The 21,913-nt window shown below is 39.9% G+C and overlaps 1 protein-coding gene across 1 annotated transcript in view; it reads right to left on the reverse strand.

Annotated features, from left to right (window-relative positions):
* The window catches only part of SHOC1 (shortage in chiasmata 1), a 114,940-nt gene that overhangs the window by 75,411 nt on the left and 17,616 nt on the right, over positions 1–21,913 (reverse strand). The window contains exons 4-5 of the mRNA XM_073346129.2: positions 17,685–17,875; positions 3,913–4,075 (exon numbers count right to left, since the gene is read on the reverse strand). Coding sequence (XP_073202230.2) covers positions 3,913–4,075; positions 17,685–17,875 — 354 coding nt within the window. The remainder of the gene's footprint in view (positions 1–3,912; positions 4,076–17,684; positions 17,876–21,913) is intronic.

A 21,913-nucleotide genomic window follows, 5' to 3' on the forward strand; every position in this document is an offset into this window, starting at 1 on the left:
AGCTGGTTTTGCATTGTATTAGTGAAATGGAACCCCTAGATACTGAACCCGGTCCTTGTTGCTGCCAACTCTGATGGGCAGATGGCTTACACTGAAAATATCTGTGACAAAATCTTAGCCTTAGTCATGAATACCTAATTTAAAAAAATTAGGGACAAATTTTAAAACTTTATCTCCATTTGTGTACAAGCAATTCTGTATGCACAAACTTCTGCTTGCACCATTTTCAAGTGCTAACACATTTAAGTGCATTTTTCAAGTACTATCAGCTGTGCATGCAAATAATAAATTCTATCACTTGCGCACACAGGTGATTGGATTTGCCTATGCAAATCCAATTTCAACAAACAGTTTGTGCATGCAAGTCTATATACCTGCACATACAGTTAACATTTAAAAAGTGCATGCACAAATCTGTGTGTGCACAAATGTAAGCCAGACTTAGACACCTTTGAGAAAGTTTCACTGAATTAAAAGAAAAAACAAGGTATGTAATGATGTATCACAAAGTACCCATATCGGAGGGCAGATTTGAATCCTGGTTGGTGACAGCCATTTGATTCATCTCTAGCTGGTTTCATTTATTCATGGTAACAAAGATTTTTTCTTAACTGTTATGCATAATCATAATGCCTACTATGGCAACAGGAAATACTGATGCCATTATTTTTTCCCAATATCCATGCAGTTGCTTTCTTGAAACTGTATTCTTAAGCGCCACTGGTATAAATTCCAGAACTACCACCATACCACTGAAAGGAGAGAGTGATGTTTCTTGACACCACCTGCTTGAGACGCCTTTTTCTTAAGCATTAGCTTGGTGGATATCTATGTCATAACACTACCTGCCTTTTAGGGGTTTCCCCATTGCACCTAAAGTCAGAGAGCATTCTAGCTTTTGTGTCAGCAATTGCTAGAGTCTGGAAATAGTTCCTTCATCTTCCTCCTCACTTCTTAAAAAAAAATTGGCTCAAGTATTTTTTCCACAGATATTTTTTCTCTTGAACATTGTCTGAACTTGTGTAACTCACCTCCCCTACATTTTTAATTCCTCTATTCTGTTGGTTTTGCTTTTTAGTACTTTATATTCTTCTATACACACACACAACCTATTAAAAGAACATTATTTAGGATGGACCAACTTCTGTTGGTGAGGGAGACAAGCTTTGAGCCACACAGAGCGGTCCTTCAGGTCTGGGAAAGGTACTCCAAGCGTCACAGCTAAATCCTTGTATGTACTAACTACTTATGCTAAACAATCTGTTCCATCTTGCATTTAGGTGTGACAGTCAGAGTACCTTTCCCAGACCTGAAGAAGAGCTGTGTGTGACTCAAAACACTGTCTCTCCCACCAACAGAAGTTGGTCCAATAAAAGATATTACCTTACCCACCTTGTCTCTGTAATATCCTGGGACCATCATGGCTACAACTACACTGCATTATTTAGTTTGCAAAGTCAAGCATTCAAAAGTTAGAAATGTGCAAACTTAATTAAGTCCCTTTGTGCATATCCATTCACAGTCTTTAATGACTATTTTTACTCATTTTTTCCACAGTACCCCCGACCTTATTCAGTGCACGGAATGGATAGTCCTCACTTAATAGCTAGTAAATATTTTGTTTTCTTATTGTTTAATGGGTGGCCCCCGGCCTTATTTACTGCACCATATTCAAACCTTGCTCTGAAGGCAGAATTATTCATCTCATGGGTACCTAGCCTCTGTTTGCCAGAAGCTGGGAATGGGCAACAGGGGATGGATCACTTGATCATTTCCTGTTCTGTTCATTCCCATTGGGGCATCTGGCATTGGCTACTGTCGGAAGACAGGATACTGGGCTAGATGGACTTTTGGTCTGACCCACTATAGCCATTCTTATCTTCCTGTACTGTTCATCAGAATAATGACTTAATTTTCATAACACCCTGTCAGATAAGGGGATATTATTATTATCCCCATTTTACAAATGGAGAACTGAGGCATCGAGGGCCAATGGGAATGCGGTGCCTAGGTGCTTTTGAAATCCCAATAGGTACCTGTCTGCATCTTTAGGCACACAAATACACTTAAAAATCTGTCCCAAAGAGGATTAAGGTCAAAAGAATCTACTACATTGGATGCCCAATCTGAAATACCTAGGACGTGACTTTTCAGATTACTTAGCATTATATAGCACTTTATATGCTCAAAGCACAGTTCCCATTGACTTCAGTTCCAGCTGTAAATGCTCAGCACTTCTGTAAATCAGACCCCTGGGTCTCAAGTTGAGCACAAAGAAAATGAGGAACATACAGCTAGTGACTATTTCTGAAAAGTTTGGCTTAAAAGACTTGCTTAGCATTACATAGGAACTCTTTGGCAGAGACCGGGATAGAATCAAGGTCTCTAGGGCAGCATTCAACTGACTTAACCACAAGACCATCCTTTTTCCTCCTGCAGTCTCCTGCCTCATTCACTACATACCTTACAACTTCTGCAACAAAAGGCCGGGTTCCTGCAGACAACATTCTCCTTCATTACATAACCCTGATTTATTGCCAGAGCATGTGTACTGAATGAGGCAGGGGTCCTACAGAAAAAGATTGTATGACAATGCATCTGCAAAGGGGGGTTGAATTACAGTTGCACAGGCTACCGTAATTCTGGCATTTCCTAACCTTTGAGTGCTTGCTTTTGTAATCTTAATGATTTTATTGTAGTTGTTTGAGTGTGTAATTTGATTGCTTAAAAAAAAAAATCTAACTGAAAAAAATGGAAATTCCATCATGTGATATCATATTGACACCCACATGTTTCATCAGCACAGTTGGAGCCTTTAGATCCACCCCTCAGATGTCTTCCATATCAGCATGATTTAGCCGCAAAGCTCTACTTAGCATGTGTGAACTGAGATTTTTCAAAGGCTTATAACTTGGCCAAATTTGTGTAGATATTCATGGAGATGACAAAAGACACATGCCTGGCAGAAAGGCAACCCCCCTACCAAATTTCATATCCCTGAATTTTTCAATGTGAACAAAAGAAAAAAACAAACATATTTTTCACTAGCCTTGTTCTCAGAGACAGGTGAACCATTCTGGCTGAAACATTTGCAAAAATAAACAGCCTGAGGCAGAAACTTGGTATGGAATGTTTCAACCCAAATGGTTAAAGTTTGACAAAGATACACGCAACTGAAAACAAGGTCTTATAATGAGGAGTATTGGAAAACCTTAATAATAGGCCTATAATATTTTCTTAATCATGGAGTATTTTAATTATTTGTTCTGTGCTTTCACTGAGGAAAGTTGAGTATTTAATAAATAAAATTATTATAAAAAAGGTCAAAACATTAAACTAGCTAATGAACAATTTCAGGTAACTTGGTGGGCAAATGAAGAGTATTTAATAGTCAACTGGATAAGTTTTGCATGCTGCCCTACTTTTCTTTTTTCTTTTGTTTAATTTAAACAGCAAGTTAAGATCTCGATTCTGCAATGAACTTTATGCAGGCATAAATCCAAATCCTGCCCATTTAACTCAGTGGGAGTTTTGACTGACTAAGGAGGATTGGGTTCTTTTAAAGCTGAACATTGTTTCAGCACTGCAAGCTGTATTTAAAAAAAACCCACAGAAACAATCAGACATGTAGGGCTCTAAAATCATACCACCTCTCTTATTCTATTTTCTTTAACAATGTATTTAACCTCCATCCTACACATTCTTCTTTCCATTACAAAGAGATTAAGTTTTTTAAACCAATTACATATCTTATTTCATTGTAATTATAAAGAAATCACAGCTGAACAAAATCCATAATGAAATAACATGAGTTAAGATGCTAAAGTGGCAATATTAAGCACGCTTATGATCCACATACATACAAGAGGAAGAGGTTTTATGTTCAAAATTATATAACAACTTTGCAAGTACCTGAAAAGGTTTTCTTCAGTCAAAATCTGTCCTTTAGAATTTAAGAGGGGATCCTTCACTAAGAAATTTTTTAGTCTAGCCAAGAGGGTATGCAGAGTAGGTAGTTGTTTACGATATTCTTCCAAATTATCAACAAAAACAAGTTCATCTGCAATATATAAATCTTGAACGAGATAAGAAAAATAATAATACAATAGCAAGAAATTTAAAAGGGATACGAAAAATCTAAACAGTTAAAATTGTGTAAAAAGACAGCTAAGTATTTGCAATTTTTAAATTTATTTTAAATGTTCATTGTTTGTAAAGCGTTTAGAATCTTAAAGCGACCCTTTTTATATTTCATTTGGCAAGCACTGATTTCCCAGCCCCCTGGCTTATTTTAAAAAAAGCATGTACTAACAAGATTTCTTTCTATTCACTTCCTTGTTTGTGTACTAGCATCTGTCAGATAAAACTTTACAAATAGGGTTTTGTTGGGTAATTTACACATATAAATGAGACCAGTGTCTGGGTACTGTATTCCCTTTGCTGGGAATGAAGTACTCTTATGTCCTTCATCTCTACAGTATAATGTGTATATATAGATACAACATAACTTTATATATAGATACAACTTCCCACTCTTAAAATTTGGCAACAGCAGTGGATTTATTTAAAAGTCAAGAAAACATTTAAAATGCTGAAGTACAAAACATCAGAATATAGCCATTTTAAGATACTTCAAATTATGGGCCTTAGCTATTGGATAAGGTCCCTTTTCATTCATACTTTTACACTTTTTATCCTGAGCAGTTAGCCAATATTCAGCACTATGAGTTGTTTCTGTTAGGAGGAGAAAATGGTGATGAAGTCAGGTATTTCTTTGATGCAATCCTGTTTATTTACAAATAATGTACACAAAGTATCTAGGGTGACCAGACAGCAAGTGTGAAAAATCGGGACGGCGGTGGGGAGTAATAGGCGCCTATAGAAGAAAATGCCCCAATATCAGGACTGTCCCTATAAAATAGGGACATCTGGTCACCCTACCTGTATCCCTGACCACAGTATGAATCAAAGAATTGAACACAATTTCCTTGCTTAGAATTCTAAGTCTCTTTCCAGCCAGCATGCTGTCCAGAAAGCTCTCTCTCTCTCAGCTTTCTCTTAGTGTTGTGTCCAGTCTTGGCTGTCTGCCTCTTTCTGACTGCTTCAACTCACACAGGGTTTGTCTACACTGCAATAAAATAACCGCAGCCAGGCTGTGGGGCTATAAAACTTCACTGTAGACGTTTGGGCTCCAGCCTCTGAGATCCCACTATGGAGGAGGGTCACAGAGCTTGGGCCCCAACCCGAGTATCTACACTGCAATTTTATATCTCCACAGCTCAAGCCCCACGAGCCTCAGCCAGCTGACTTGGGCCAGCCGTGGGTGTTTTATTGTAGTGTAGACATACCCCCCCCCCCACACACACACAGCTGCAATCAAATCAGTCCGCAGTCCCTGTCTTTGCATTCCGTCTAGTCTTTGGGCAGTGGCTTCCATTGTTTCATCTATTACTAAACAAAGGGGCACTTAATTTGTTTCCTCATAGCCTGAATGGAAGGAAGGGGACCAGCATGTCCAACAGTTTGAATTAGATTTGTGATTGCCCACAGATCAAAGACAAGCTCGCTGGGAGGCAGCCAACAACCTCCAACATAAAAACATTACTTCTAAAGAAAGATCTGACAAGTCTAGGGCTGCTTTCCACTTGCAGAGAGGCACAAAGCAGCTGGAGTATGACTCACAAGGGGAACATTTCAGAGTAACAGCCGTGTTAGTCTGTATTCTCAAAAAGAAAAGGAGTACTTGTGGCACCTTAGAGACTAACCAATTTATTTGAGCATAAGCTTTCGTGAGCTACAGCTCACTTCATCGGATGCATACTGTGGAAAGTGTAGAAGATCTTTTATACACACAAAGCATGAAAAAATACCTCCCACCACCCCACTCTCCTGCTGGCAATAGCTTATCTAAAGTGATCACTCTCCTTACAATGTGTATGATCATCAAGTTGGACCATTTCCAGCACAAATCCAGGTTTTCTCACCCCCCCCCCAAACCCACTCTCCTGCTGGTAATAGCTTATCTAAAGTGACCACTCTCCTTACAAATGCTCAAATAAATTGGTTAGTCTCTAAGGTGCCACAAGTACTCCTTTTCTTTTTCAGGGGAACATTTAACTCCAAATTTAGATCTCTATGGAACATAAAAAGGAAGCCACTTTCAGTAACTTTAAAGTTTTGAACATTTAAAAATATCAATTTTGCACTTTCACATTAGAACTTTCCTAGACATTCTACTTTTCCTAAGGCCTTTCAAGGACACTCCATTTTGGGGTACCATAGAGAGTTGCCAAAACTGTGCAGAGTTTGAAAGCTATACAAAACAAATAATTTCATATAAAGAAACCACCCATTCAACAAGTAATGCCTTACTAAGAGACACCTCATTGAAAGATGGCTCATTTAAAAATGGCTATGAAAGCTGCTAGGGCTGCCTACAAAGTTTACAATATCTCCCAATCATGGAGCTTACAATCTCTGCTGTAAAGCTTGTAAGATCCCCAACCAAATGGCTCTATATTTATTTATTTATCAAACAAAGCATTTAAATGCAAAAAATCCCCCAAACATTAATGCAAATTAAGGCTGAGAAATTAAGCACTCAAAAGTCATTCAGAAAGTTGTTTGTTCCCCAACAACATTAATTTGACTATACTGCACCAATGCAATATTTTCTATTACTCTTTTCCTTGCTTAATATACAAGTAGGATATGAATTCAATACCACATACCCTAAAACAAGGCTAAAATAAGGCATAATTGAGCCCTCAATTTGCATAACAATGCTGCATTTATAATCCTGATGTAGTAATTCTTCAATGGTCTGTTTTCATCAAATGGTTCTAAAGGGCTTTAAAGGTATGAGAAATGGCTTAGTTTCCAATTAGTCTTAATATTTAATTACTTTAATGCATTTTAATCATTTTAATTAGCATATTTGCTTGCTAGCTTCAATAACCTTGTTATCATTTAACAATTAAGCATATGCTCAGCTACTTTACTGAACAGGGGTGGATATAAGCACATTCTAAATTGCTTTATTGAGATGGGGCCTTATAGCTGGAGCAACCTGTAGTTAAGGACACATAAATGTCTGTTAAAAACTGCTATTTTAGCTTACAACTACTCAATTTTTATCTTGGGAGTTGAAATTTTCAGGCTTTACTCTTTACCAAGGATGAATATTTTGAGAATGGTTTAGTGAGTTCATTTGTTTCATCCATCTTTGAGTACTAGGAGAGTGGAGGGAAAAACATACATTTGCCATTTAAAAAAATATTATTGCAATCAAATTATATTGCATTCTTTGAGACACAGTATAACTAAAAACTGTATCATAATGCATATGCACAAGAGAACATGGTTAAGGTTACCCATGGAACTTTCAAAAAATGGCATGAATAATCGTAAAGTGTAACTGTGCAATCTTAATTGTAGTTGAATTGTAATTCTGTAATATATCTGCTGTGTTATCATACACACTTTGGTCTCGATTCAGCATTCCATTCCTATTGATCAAAATACTAAAATGTGTGGGTAAATCCACTAACTTCATTGGGACATAAGCATGGGCTCAAATGCTTCGCTGATTAGTTATAGATTTAAGCACATATTTAAATTAGGGCTGTCAATTCATTGCAGTTAACTCACATGACTAACCCAAAAAAATTATGACGATTAAAAAAATTAATCATGATTAATTGCACTGTTAAACAATAGAATGCCAACTGAAATTTATTAAATATTTTGGATGTTTGTCTACATTTTCAATATATCTATTTCAATTCCAACACAGAATACAAAGTATTATTTTTTATGACAAATATTTGCACTGTAAAAATTATAAACAAAAGAAACAGTATTTTTCAATTCACCTCATACGAGTATTGTAGTGCAATCTCTTTCTCATGAAAGTGCAACTTACAAATGTAGGTTTTTTTGTTACATAACTGCACTCAAAAACAAAACAATGTAAAACTTTAGAGCTGCAAGTCCACTTAGTCCTACTTCTAGTTCAGCCAATTGCTAAGAGAAATAAGTTTGTTTACATTTACGGGAGATAATGCTGCCCACTTCTTAATTACAATGTCACCTGAAAGTGAGAACAAGCATTCGCATGGCACTGCTGTAGCTGGCGTCGCAAGATATTTATGTGCCAGATGCCCTGAAGATTCATATGTCTCTTCATGCTTCGGCCATTGTTCCAGAGGACATGCTTCTATGCTGATGACACTTGTTAAAAAAATAATGTGTTAATTAAATTTGTGACTGAACTCCTTGGGGGAGAATTGTATGTCTCCTGCTCTGTTTTACCCACATTCTGCCACATATTTCATGTTATAGCAGTGTCGGATGATGATCCAGCACATGCTGTTTGTTTTAAGAACACTTTCACTGCAAATTTGACAAAATGCAAAGAAGATACCAATGTAAAATTTCTAAAAAGATCGCTACAGCACTCGATCCAAGATTTAAGAATCTGAAGTGCCTTCCAAAATCTGAGCATGATGAGGTGTGGAGCATGCTTTCAGAAGTCTTAAAAGAGCAACACTCTGATGTGGAAACTACAGAACCCAAACGACCAAAAAATAAAATCAACCTTCTGCTGTTGGCATCTGACTCATGATTAAAATGAACATGTGTCGGTCTACACTGCTTTGGACGGTTATCAAGCAGAATCTGTCATCAGCATGTCCCCTGGAATAGTGGTTGAAGCATGAAGGAACATATGAATCTTTAGTGCATCTGGCATGTAAATATCTTGTGACACTAGCTACCACAGTGCCATGCGAATGCTTGTTCTCATTTTCAGGTGACGTTGTAAACAAGAAGCAGGCAGCATTATCTTCTGCAAGTGTAAACCAACTTGTTTGTCTGAGCAATTGGCTGAACAAGAAGTAGGACTGATTGGACTTGTAGGCTCTAAAGGTTTACACTGTTTTATTTTTGAATGCAGGTTATTTTTGTACATAATTCTACATCTGTAAGTTCAATTTTCATGATAAAGAGAAAGCACTACAGTACTTAGGTGAATTGAAAATACTATTTCTTTTGTTTTTTACAGTGCAAATATTTGTAATAAAAAATAAAGTAAGCACTGTACACTTTGTATTGTGTTGTAATTGAAATCAATATATTTGCAAATGTAGAAAATGTCCAAAAATATTTAATAAATGGTATTCTATTATTGTTTAACAGTGCGATTAATCATGTGATTACTTTTTTTAATGGCATGATTAAGCGCAATTAATTTTTTTAATCGCTTGGCAGCCCTAATTTAAATGCTTTGTTGAACTGGAGCCTTTATGCTAGTACAATTCGCACTGAACTGGACACAGCTGGAGTTGGGTGCAAAACAATTTATAGTCATCCCAACGTGACCTCTTGCTGAGAACAGACATTATAAACACAACAGAATGGCTATTAACATTTTAAACGAACAGGACCTGATTCTAATCTCACACAGAGATAAATTTGGAAAAATTCCACTGAAATCATTGGTTTCAGAGTAGCAGCCATGTTAGTCTGTATCCGCAAAAAGAAAAGGAGGACTTGTGGCACCTTAGAGACTAACAGATTTATTTGAGCATAAGCTTTCGTGAGCATAAGCATAAGCTCACTGTAGCTCACGAAAGCTTATGCTCAAATAAATCTGTTAGTCTCTAAGGTGCCACAAGTCCTCCTTTTCTTTTTACTGAAATCATTGGCTTTCTACACATAAAGATGATATGTGAGCCCTAGTTTACACTACAAACTTATGTCGGTATAACTACATCGTTCAGGGGTGTGGAAGATCGCAGTTATACTGACCTAACTCCCAGTGTAGACAGTGCTATGTTGATGGGAGGACTTCTCCCCTCTCGGGGCGGTGCATTACCTACACCAATAGGATAAGCTCGCCCATCGACAGAGGTAGTATTCATTAAGTGCTGCAGTGGCGCAGCAAGTGTAGACAAGTCCTGAAAGGTGAATTGGGCCAATTCTGTAAATTGGAATTTGAATGGAATACCGGACCCAAATTTGGTTTTCAGCATGTTTACTCACCCTCCAGTTATGCCAACAGAATTGTACATCTTTTAATGATTGTCACAGGATTTCCCAAGTTTTACTTTGTTTATATTTATTCATGGTTACAGAATAATAATTCGGAAGTCAATCTGCATACATTTTTTAATTATTTGAGTAATTTGCTATGCTAAGCTTTATATTCTTCACGCTGAACAAGTTTGTTTTAAACAAGTATCTTCAAAAGATGCACATTGCTACATTTTTTATACTTGTCAAAATAAAAAATGATTAATAAAAACCTATGTGGGTCTGTGAAATTAAGTGTAGTATTAGAATCAGAAGGATAACCATAATAAATATTTAACATTCACAAACAGGCCTGGAAGGAATACTGCATTAATAAAACAAGTTCTTGAGGAATAAATCTTGGCCTTACTCTGTTTGAATTACAAATTCAAAGAGGCCATTCAGAATTCCATCTCAGGTTTTCATTAATTTGACACTATGCATCTTTTAAAACCAAGATTAGGATAACTATGTCATTAGAAGCATAATATTAATTCCTAATTACTTCTACTTATCCGTAATTTTCTATTTTTTTTTTTTTGGCTCTCTCTGTACAGATCTAAAGCCTCAGAGAATGCAAGCTGGTATTGCACTGAACACTGCGCACTACTTCCCAACATTAGCAGTCTCTCTAGTAAGCCACTGATGAATTAGTTTGTATGCCTTTCAAATACTTCAAAAGGGTACAGGAAGGTAGTTTATTAAAATGAGTCCGAAAATTTTTTTTCCTTAATAATTAAATTGTTTTCTTTTTAAGTTTCTTTCTCAAACAGCAATAATTGAGCAATATGTTTTGCTATTGGACATAACCATGTCTTAATTACTTTGTATACATTAATCAATGTTGAACTGTTAATTCAGTATAAGATTCAACAACATACAGAATAATTTACAATTCTCTCTCATATCAAAATACAATTTAATCTCTTTGGCTTGTCAATTCATTTTTGTATAAGTATAATTGTAAATTATTATTTTTAATTTGCAGTTAAATATCATTAAACATTTTTATTGTCCAAATTTCATACTCTTCTTTTTCTCTTTCAGAGACAGTTATCTATGGAAATCTAGCTCTACTAAAGTTGTTTAAAGTGTCAAAGTAACAAGTAGATAATATAAAACTTGTAAGATTGACCAAACTACGGAGCAAGCAGTTAGCCTCTCTTTGAACTCCTATAATGTGTATAATATATACAAATATTCAAGAGTAAATTAGACCTTGAACAGGAATAAATATCCTTTGCAAAGTTTTCTGATGTATGTAATATAACTTTAGGCATCTGATTTTTTGTTTTAATGTGGACTTTTTTAAAAGTGCTTTTAACGTTATCAGGTGAATTTAGATTAGTGTACTTTCAACTATTAACCACAGTATGCCTGCATTATTGATAAGAATGGTATCTTTACTAGTAAACATTATCTGGATATCTTGTACAATGCTGTACCAAGAGCCACCCGGGTCCTCTACGTGGCTCTGGGACATAACTCTGTTTAAGTGATTGCATTGTTTCACTTTCCCAAAGTGGTAAACTTCTAGCAACTGCTTTGGATCGAGTGCATAAGCAAAAACGTGTGATGCAATCTGGAGCAATGATTATAATGTGAATCATAATTTCAGATTAATTAATGAAGCCCTTATACATAATATTTAGGGTGTTCTAGGCACATTGTACTGTACATGTTGAGGCCTCACTAATCTGAAAGCTTACGAGAAGACACAGTATTATCAGGGAAGGAATTGCCCTGTGTGAACCACCTTTCTCTCCAGTAGGGAAGCAGAAAAATAAACAGCTTAGTTCTTCTCTTCCTTTAGGGAGAAAATGTGGAAGGGGGGTGGAGGAGGAGGAAGAATGTACAGTAGGCATCTCCTTCGTCCTGTACTCCAAAAGAACCTAAGCTCTTTGAAGGGGCCCTAACAAGACCTATCAATTGCCATTCCTTTTTCCACAATGTACAACTGGGCCAGTCAGCCTTCAGGTTTATCTCGATATGCATCTGGTAGACAGGCTCTGCTTCTCCAGAAATAAGGGATTCTCGTGGCTTTATTGTTCATATTTGTGCTCTTTGTTCCTCTTTGGCAGTTTTATATATGCCACGATTTCCCAGCTGTTGCTCACACTGTGAAATGTTTCAGAGTAACAGCCGTGTTAGTCTGTATTCGCAAAAAGAAAAGGAGGACTTGTGGCACCTTAGAGACTAACCAATTTATTAGAGCATAAGCTTTCGTGAGCTACAGCTCACTTCCTCAGATGCATATCGTGGAAACTGCAGCAGGCTTTATATATACACAGAGAATATGAAACAATACCTATTCCCACCCCACTGTCCTGCTGGTAATAGCTTATCTAAAGTGATTTCCAGCACAAATCCAGGTTTTCTCACCCTCCACCCCCTCACACACAAATTCACTCTCCTGCTGGTGATAGCCCATCCAAAGTGACAACTCTTTACACAATGTGCATGACAATCAAGCTGGGCTATTTCCTGCACAAATCCAGGTTCTCACATCCCCCCCACCCCCATACACACACAAACTCACTCTCCTGCTGGTAATAGCTCATCCAAACTGACCACTCTTCAAGTTAAAATCCAAGTTAAACCAGAACATCTGGGGGGGGGGGTAGGAAAAAACAAGAGGAAACAGGCTACCTTGCATAATGACTTAGCCACTCCAAGTCTCTATTTAAGCCTAAATTAATAGTATCCAATTTGCAAATGAATTCCAATTCAGCAGTTTCTCGCTGGAGTCTGGATTTGAAGTTTTTTTGTTTTAAGATAGCGACCTTCATGTCTGTGATCGCGTGACCAGAGAGATTGAAGTGTTCTCCGACTGGTTTATGAATGTTATAATTCTTGACATCTGATTTGTGTCCATTTATTCTTTTACGTAGAGACTGTCCAGTTTGACCAATGTACATGGCAGAGGGGCATTGCTGGCACATGATGGCATATATCACATTGGTGGATGTGCAGGTGAACGAGCCTCTGATAGTGTGGCTGATGTTATTAGGCCCTGTGATGGTGTCCCCTGAATAGATATGTGGGCACAGTTGGCAACGGGCTTTGTTGCAAGGATAAGTTCCTGGGTTAGTGGTTCTGTTGTGTGGTATGTGGTTGTTGGTGAGTATTTGCTTCAGGTTGCGGGGCTGTCTGTAGGCAAGGACTGGCCTGTCTCCCAAGATTTGTGAGAGTGTTGGGTCATCCTTTAGGATAGGTTGTAGATCCTTAATAATGCGTTGGAGGGGTTTTAGTTGGGGGCTGAAGGTGACGGCTAGTGGCGTTCTGTTATTTTCTTTGTTAGGCCTGTCCTGTAGTAGGTAACTTCTGGGAACTCTTCTGGCTCTATCAATCTGTTTCTTTACTTCTGCAGGTGGGTATTGTAGTTGTAAGAAAGCTTGACAGAGATCTTGTAGGTGTTTGTCTCTGTCTGAGGGGTTGGAGCAAATGCGGTTGTATCGCAGAGCTTGGCTGTAGACGATGGATCGTGTGGTGTGGTCAGGGTGAAAGCTGGAGGCATGCAGGTAGGAATAGCGGTCAGTAGGTTTCCGGTATAGGGTGGTGTTTATGTGACCATCGTTTATTAGCACTGTAGTGTGACCACACCACACGATCCATCGTCTACAGCCAAGCTCTGCGATACAACCGCATTTGCTCCAACCCCTCAGACAGAGACAAACACCTACAAGATCTCTGTCAAGCTTTCTTACAACTACAATACCCACCTGCAGAAGTGGATTCACTCACCAGCAGGAGAGTGAATTTGTGTGGGGGGGTGGAGGGTGAGAAAACCTGGATTTGTGCTGGAAATCACTTTAGATAAGCTATTACCAGCAGAACAGTGGGGTGGGAATAGGTATTGTTTCATATTCTCTGTGTATATATAAAGCCTGCTGCAGTTTCCACGATATGCATCTGAGGAAGTGAGCTGTAGCTCACGAAAGCTTATGCTCTAATAAATTGGTTAGTCTCTAAGATGCCACAAGTCCTCCTTTTCTTTTTACTGTGAAATGTGAAGACGTTCCTGGGAATTTTGTGAATCAGGACTGCGATGGCATTGCTGATTGCTATGGAGCAGGCACTATGAGAGAATTAAGTAAATTAGTCCCAATTATTTCAGGAAAAAAATTGAAGTATTTAGGGATCATAGAATCATAGAATATCAGGGTTGGAAGGGACCCCAGAAGGTCATCTAGTCCAACCCCCTGCTTGAAGCAGGACCAATTCCCAGTTAAATCATCCCACCCAGGGCTTTGTCAAGCCTGAAAATTGTGCCACATTTCTGTCTGGATATCTGTGTGCACAATTCCAATGAGAATTGAACTGCAGACACTGGGAGGCAGCTGCCTGAACAGAACATTAGAGGGATTAAAAATTGAGGGCCTCATTCTCCATTCAGTTACAGCAGTTTTACATTGCTGAAACACGATTCGTTTTGGTGGAGTTACACTTGTGTAAAACTGGGGAAATGGAGTGGAGAATCAAGCCCTGTCCAGATAACTTAATCCGACTAAAAAGGGCATGATACTACCATCATCAAGATATTGTGACAGTTCAGGATCTTATATTTCAGATTTTTGTTCTTGGTGGTCTCTTTGGCTACAAGTAGTAATGGCCTGCATAGTATCAGTCAAAGTTATGTTGTCTGAGTCCAATTTGGCCATGGAATAAAGAATTTTTTTTGCTGTTTTTTGTTTTTATTGAAGGAATACAATAGTAGTTAAATATATCTTAATATTTTTTCCAAAGAAATTGGGAGCTCCTGCTTCATACGTTAAGATAATTTGGGGCTGATGGTGGCCCAGGGTAAAAAGAGGAGATTACTACTGAGAAGAGAGGAAAACAGAGGCATGAGATAATTGGGAGAAACTCCTACTTGTTTTGCCCATTGATGGAAGAGTTTGCAGATGAAAGCTGATGATAATCCTTTGGGTCCTGTTAGGCGGTTGGAAGAGGTCACCATTTCTACAGCTAGTCACTACTGACCCAGTCAATGACCACCTTGAAGGGACAGAAGAATGTCTTCTGCCAAAGCAGAAGTTACTTGTGGCAGACTAGAACAGCTGAGCAGCTGTGTGAGAAGCTTCTCTTGCTCTAAAATGAGCTGCCCAGTTTGTAAAATGCCTAGCACAGAAGTGAGCAAACTACGATCCATGGGCCACATCTGGTGCACGGGACCCCCCTGGCCGGTCCCTGAGCTCCTGGCCCAGGAGGCTAGCCCCCAACACCCTCCCACCCCCGTGCTGTTCTCCCTTCCCCCACAGCCTCAGCTCATTGTGCCACCGGCACAATGCTCTGGGCATCGGGGATGCGAGCTCTTGCCAGGCAGCGCAGCTGCCCAGTGCTCTGGGCTGCCCAGTGGCATGGCTGTCTCAGTGCTCTGGGCTGCCCAGTGGCATGGCTGTCTCAGTGCTCTGGGCGGCGTGGCTGTAGCACCGCCAGCCCCCGGTGCTCCAGGCAGCGCGGTAAGGGGGCAGGGAGTGGGGCCGGGGGGGTTGGATAGAGGGCAGGGGAGTTTGGGGTGGTGGTCAGGGGGCAGGGAACAGGGGGGTTGAATGGGACAGGGGTCCTGGGGGGGAAGTCTGGAGTGAGAGGAGGAGTTGGATGGAGCGGCGGGGGACAATCAGGGGCAGGGGGCCCGGTGGCAGTCAGGGGACAGGGACAGGTCGATGGGGCAGGGGTTCCCAGGGGGCTGTTAGGGGACAGGGAACAGGGGGCAGGTGTGTGGATGGGGCAGGAGTCCCAGTGGGGCCATCAGGGGGCAAGAAGCGGGGGAGGGGTTGGATGGGGGTGGGGGCCGGGCCACACCTGGCTGTTTGGGGAGGCACAGCCTCCCCTACCCAGCCCTCCAAACAATTTTGGAAACCTGATGTGGGCTTCAGGCCAAAAAGTTTGCCCACCCCTAGCCTAGCACAATGAGTTCCTGTATTAACAGATTTCAGAGTAACAGCCGTGTTAGTCTGTATTCGCAAAAAGAAAAGGAGTACTTGTGGCACCTTAGAGACTAACCAATTTATTAGAGCATAAGCTTTCGTGAGCTATCATATTCTTGAAATACATCATACTCCTTAGTTTGAGGTGTGTGTACACAGTATTATATTACTATGCAGGTTATATTTTAATACTGCATTTGAGTGCTCTATAAATACGTTTTAAATGACTGGTTGGACTAAATTGTTTATTTTTTAAAAAGTAACTTTAATGCAAATAATAAGGTGACAGCCTGAAGTCCCAAATCAGCAAAGCATTGAATTACATGAGTAATTTTAACCAAATGAGTAGTCCCTGAACTCAAAAGGGCTACTCATCTGTTTAAATGCTTTGCTGGATTAGGGCCATAATAGCAGTCTTCTTTTTATTCAAAGAGCACTGCAACATGGCGTGTCAACGTAGGGTTGCCAATTTTGGTTGGCGGTATTCCTGGAGGTTTCATCATGAGACATAATTTTTAATTAAAGATTGATCTTTAATTCCTGGAGGCTCCAGGACAATCTTGGAGGGCTGGCAACCCCGCTTCAGCAAGGCAAGGGTTAAGGAGCTTCTCTGGATACAGGAAGCCACCCCCATTGCCTCTGCTGGCATGCTCCCAATGGCTGGAGCATTCAAAAGAGAGCAGTGCAACTCAGTTTGAGCTGACTGTGGAGGACAGCAGTTGGGTGCAGCAGCCTCCCACCAGGAAGTCACCTGGCCTCCAAGCTACTACCGGGATTGAGCATCATAGCCAAGCCACTGGAAGCCTGTTGACTATGGTAGCTGAAGGTGAGGACTCACCATTGCCACCAGAGGAGATTCAAGACATGGATCAGAGGTGAACACAGTAGGGACATTGGAGGGACTGGAACAAGGGGTAGGAAGTGACCCAGGGAGCACACTTATGCATATCAGGCCATAGTCCATGTACAAGGACTACTGCTTTGAAGGGCCCTGGATCAGAACCTGGTGGGGTAGTGTGGGCCTGGGTTTCCTACCTCCCCATCACTCCCACCAGAGGGTGACACTACCCCAAATTATAGCCAATAGGCAAAGCAACCTTTGGACTCTCGCCAGTGGTCCTAAACTGTAGCTGCCAGGGAAATCGCCCCTTGGAATCTTGCCATGAGGTGTTACACTTTGGAGTACTGCTATCCCAGAGCACACCATCAAACCCGCAACAAGCAAGTACAACATAGACAATGTCAGTGCATGCTTCCTGATTCCAACATGAGCCTCTGCCTGATTTGGGGACCACCACTTAAGATTGTAATATAGTTTGTTATCAATTGGCCATTCAGTTCTTGGGTTGCTGAGGCTGTCAATTCATGTGAACTTTACAGTGGTTTCTGTTAAGTGGATACCAGTTCATTAAGAATTGAGCTGAGAATGTGACTACCAACTCCTTCCATCCAGGTCAATAAACAGTGGTATTATCTTTCAGTCATGGCAGACGATGGTTCAAATCCTGCAAGCATATTGGAGTTAAATTTGAGTGAAAGGAACTACTTGTGTAAGGTTAAGTAAATGCATATGTGTTTGCAGAATTGGGACCTTGATCTGTTTTCAAACCAGTGACCTACAGATGAAAAACTATGAATGAATCACTATAAGTAAGGGAAATTAGTAAACTTGATAGTTACCTTGATCTTGTGCTTTAAGTACTGGGACATAGTCAGGCTTAACACAAATAACTTGGGTGAATTCTTCTTTGTAGTCATTCTTCGTAAGTAAATAGGCTTCTTCTGTGTCAGTCTGTGAGTAGGGATTTGAACTTGGAACAACTTCTATGAGTTCATTATTAATATGGAATTCCGTGCATGAAATTGGTTTCCTAAAATCCAGAAAGTGAGTTTTTTTCAATGCATTCTGATGCTTTTTGCAAAAACACTATGTAATATAAAGTTATTGCATATTGTCATGATTCCTCAATCTATTAAACCCATTTATCAATAACTTATCTTTTTATAACCCTACCCCTTTTAACATTGAAAATGATTGTCTGACAAAGACTGGCAATGATACAGTGCACTTATATTATGATTAGACACAATCTAATTATGCCTGGTCTGTGACCAAAAATATACAGGAAGGCTAAATTCAGATTTGGTGACTGTGTCCAGTTCTGAGTGCCATGTTTTAAGAAAGGTGTGGACAAACTGGAGGGATTCCAGAGGACATCAACAAAAATGATAAGATTAGAAAACCTGACCTGTGAGATTAAAATAATGGAGCATGTGTAGTCTTGAAAAAAGCAGACTGAGGGGGGACCTGATAACAGTCTTCCAATACTTTAAGGGCTGTTATAAAGAGGACGGTGATCAATTGTTCTCCATGTCCACTGAAGGTAGAACAAGGAATAATCAGCTTAGTCAACAGCAAGGGAGATTTAGGTTAGATAGTAGAAAAAGCTTTCTAACTATAAGGGTAGTTAAATACTGGAATAGGAAGGTTGTGAAATTCCCATCACTGGAGGATTTTAAGAACAGGTTAAAGGAATACCCATTAGGGATAGTCTAGGTTTACTTGGCCCTGCCTCAGTGAAGGGGATGACCTCTTGAGGTCCCTTCCAGTCCTACATTTTCTATGATTCCATAAATCGGTGCATTGAACTGAGTTACATCTATCTGTACTTACAACAGGTCTGAATTTGGTTCAAGAATGGAAATGTTCACGAGACCTCAATATCACTGAATTTCAGTGCATGGTACCTCAGATTTAGCTAGAAATATAAGAAAGAAGCTAGAAAGAAGACCTCTTTACTATATACTTTTATATCTTTGAATTTTCTATACTACAGAAAATAACACATATTACTAACACACTACCAGGCAATTTGGTGTCCCAAGTAATGGCAATGCAATGATGCTAGGGCCAAGTTCAGACCCAATATAAACAGGTGCAATACCGTGGACCTCAGCACAGTTGCATCAAGTGCTCAATTTCACCTTAAATTTACATGCAAATATGATTAGGGGCTTTTGCCAAGATTAATTCCTATATGAAACAAATTGGAAATCTTAAATTATATTAGGAGCCTAAGTCTCATTGGAAGTCAATGGGACTTAGGCACCACAGTAACTCAGATATTTTTGAAAATTTTACCCAAAAAAGAATTTTTAGTTAGTCACAAATGAAAAATATTTACTCAAGTGTTTTGTTCTCATTTATTGATACCTCTAAACCCATTCCAGCATGTCTTCACTAATCATTAATTACAAATTTCCCAAATAGTATCAGCAGAATCCATAATACATTTTAGTTCATGCAGCAATTAAATATGGTGCCTTTGAAATTCCTAAGATAGAGAAGTATCTTAACAATTTAATATTTTACTATCTATTTGAAATTGCAAACAGTAATTCAATTTCATTTACACCAGTGCAACCTCACCTCTAGATGTAGTAATTTAAGATCTTTTATTTTAAATTAAAAAGAATTCAAATCAGATTAAGGGTCTCAAATTGGGCACCCAGAAAACAAGGAACAGAAGTGTTAACTACCTATGAAAAGTGTAGTTTAATGACTTGCCTAGCATCAAACAGGAACTCGGTGGCAGAAATAGAATCCATTTCCTCAGGATATCATTCAACTACCTTAACCATGACACTGTCCTTTCTCTTCCTGAAATCCCATCCCTCATTCACTCACACCTTCCAACTTCAGCAACAAATTAGGCAAGGGTTATATAGACAACATCCTCCTGCACTACATAATCCTGATTCCTTCCCAGAATAGATCCATCCTGTGCACTCAGTGGGGTAGGGGTTCTGAGGAAAAATAGTATGGGATTATGTAATTAAAGACAATACATCTGCACAAGGAGGCCAAATTAAGATTGTGTAGGCAACCTTAAACCTGGTATTTCCTAACTTTTGAGTGCTTGACTTTGCAAACTTAATGTTTAAATATAGGTTTTGTGTGTAATTTCCAAGGGTTTTTTAAAAATCAAACTGAAAAAACAAAAATTCCATCATGTGGCACCTTAGTGACACCTTTGCAGTTCATCAGCAGGGTTGGAACTTTTAGATTCACTGCACAGACCACTGCCACTTGAACTAATAAAGTAACTCATAGCAGTAGTGTGTTGCCATCCTTCTGTAGACCAGCACTAGAGGATGAAGAGATACAGAGTTTGACAGTGGGTTTCGCAGATATTTACTGGCAACAAAGGAATGGTGAGGAAAAGAAATCCTGAGTTCCATTCCAGGCTCTTGAGGGGACTGTTCTCTTGTGGACACAGACCTTCTGCCTGTTTTCCCCAAGCTTGACTCCTGCCCCACTGAAACCTGTCCCTGTCAAAGTAGTCTCTTCCCCAGCCTTGGTTCCTCCTCCCAGTCCCATTTTCCTTGCTGATCCAGTCCCAGTATCTACTTCTCAGGCTTCACATCCCAATCCCCTAGCCCAGTCAGTCCTAGTTTCCTCCTCCAGACCTTCCACCCAGTCTATCCCCACAAATTCTCAGTCTCCGTTCCCTGCTCAGCCAGCCCCATTTCTTCCCTCTTGTCTTCTTGTCTGATCTGTTACTTCCCTCCCCTCACCAGTTCTCAATCTAGTCTCTCTCTCTAGGCCCCTTATCCAATATCCGTCGCTTTCCCATCCCCTCCCTGGCTCCTTGTCCCAGTTTCTTTGCCCAGCCAGTCCCTCTTCTTCTTCCACATTCTGGTTCCTCGTAAGATCTGTCTCTTCTGCCCACCACTATTTCCCAGTCCCAGTATCCTTGTCCAGCCAATCCCAGTCTTCCCCCCCCTTGACACAATCTATACATTTCCCTCCCCTCCCAGTCCATTTCTTGTCCCCTCTGCATTTGCATCAGGTATCTTCCTCTTGCCCACTGTTTGCACGAGAGAGAGAGACTCCCTGCTCTCTGTTCTTGTGCCCAACCCCTCCTTGGCCCAGAGCAGGTGAGGGCAGCAGTTATAGAGAGTGTCCATCTTCACCCCTGCAGTGTTGGGCTGTAGCATGCTCAGTCATTCTGTGAGAATGGTGCATGTGATTCAGGCCATGTCTACACTACCACTTATGCCGGCAAAATTTATGTTGCTTAGGGCTGTGAAAAAAAAACCCAAACCCCTGAGTGACATAACTTTTGCCACATAAGTGATAGTGTGCACGGCGCTATGCTGGGGAGAGAGCTTCTCCTGCCAACATAGCTACCACCGCTTGTGGAGGTGGTGTTAGTATGTCAACAGGAGAGCTTTCTCCCATTGGCATAGAGCAGCTACACATGCAATCTTACAACAGCACAGCTGCACCAGTGCAACTGTGCTGCTGTAAGCTCGCTAGTGTAGACATGGTCTTAGTCACAAATAGGAGCTGTGAGGGACTGGAACATGCTCAGTGAGGATGGACCCTTCAGAGATTTTAGCTACTAAATTAAAAGTCATCTCAGACTATTGAACATGTGCAAACAGATTTTTTCAAATGCTTATAACTTTTCCAAATTTAAGCAGACATTCCTGGGAACAGTAAAAGGCATATCCCCACCACATGCCAAAGCACTATAGCTTCTCAAAGAAAAGGGCACCTGAATGTTTTCAACATTGGAAAAAGAAGTTGTTTTGCAACCTTGTCCTCAGAAATGGCTGAACCGTTTTAACTGAAACTTTATAAAAAGATTCCCGAGGCAGATTTCCAGCAAGGAAAATTTCAACTCCAGTGGCCAAAGTTTGGCAAAGTTATAAGCAACTGATAGCAGGATCTTATAATGGAAACCTTATGGGCAACCTTAATAATCGTGATCCAACTATAAGTAAAGATGGTGAATATCTAGTCACTGTTCTCTAGGTTAGAGTGGGTGGGAACATATCAGTATCTACTGTGGTATACTTTTGACAATTTACTGTTCTGAACTATGATAAAAAAACCAAGT

Source organism: Lepidochelys kempii, chromosome 5 (assembly GCF_965140285.1).
Source record: "Lepidochelys kempii isolate rLepKem1 chromosome 5, rLepKem1.hap1, whole genome shotgun sequence".
In the NCBI taxonomy this organism is placed as follows: domain Eukaryota; kingdom Metazoa; phylum Chordata; order Testudines; family Cheloniidae; genus Lepidochelys; species Lepidochelys kempii.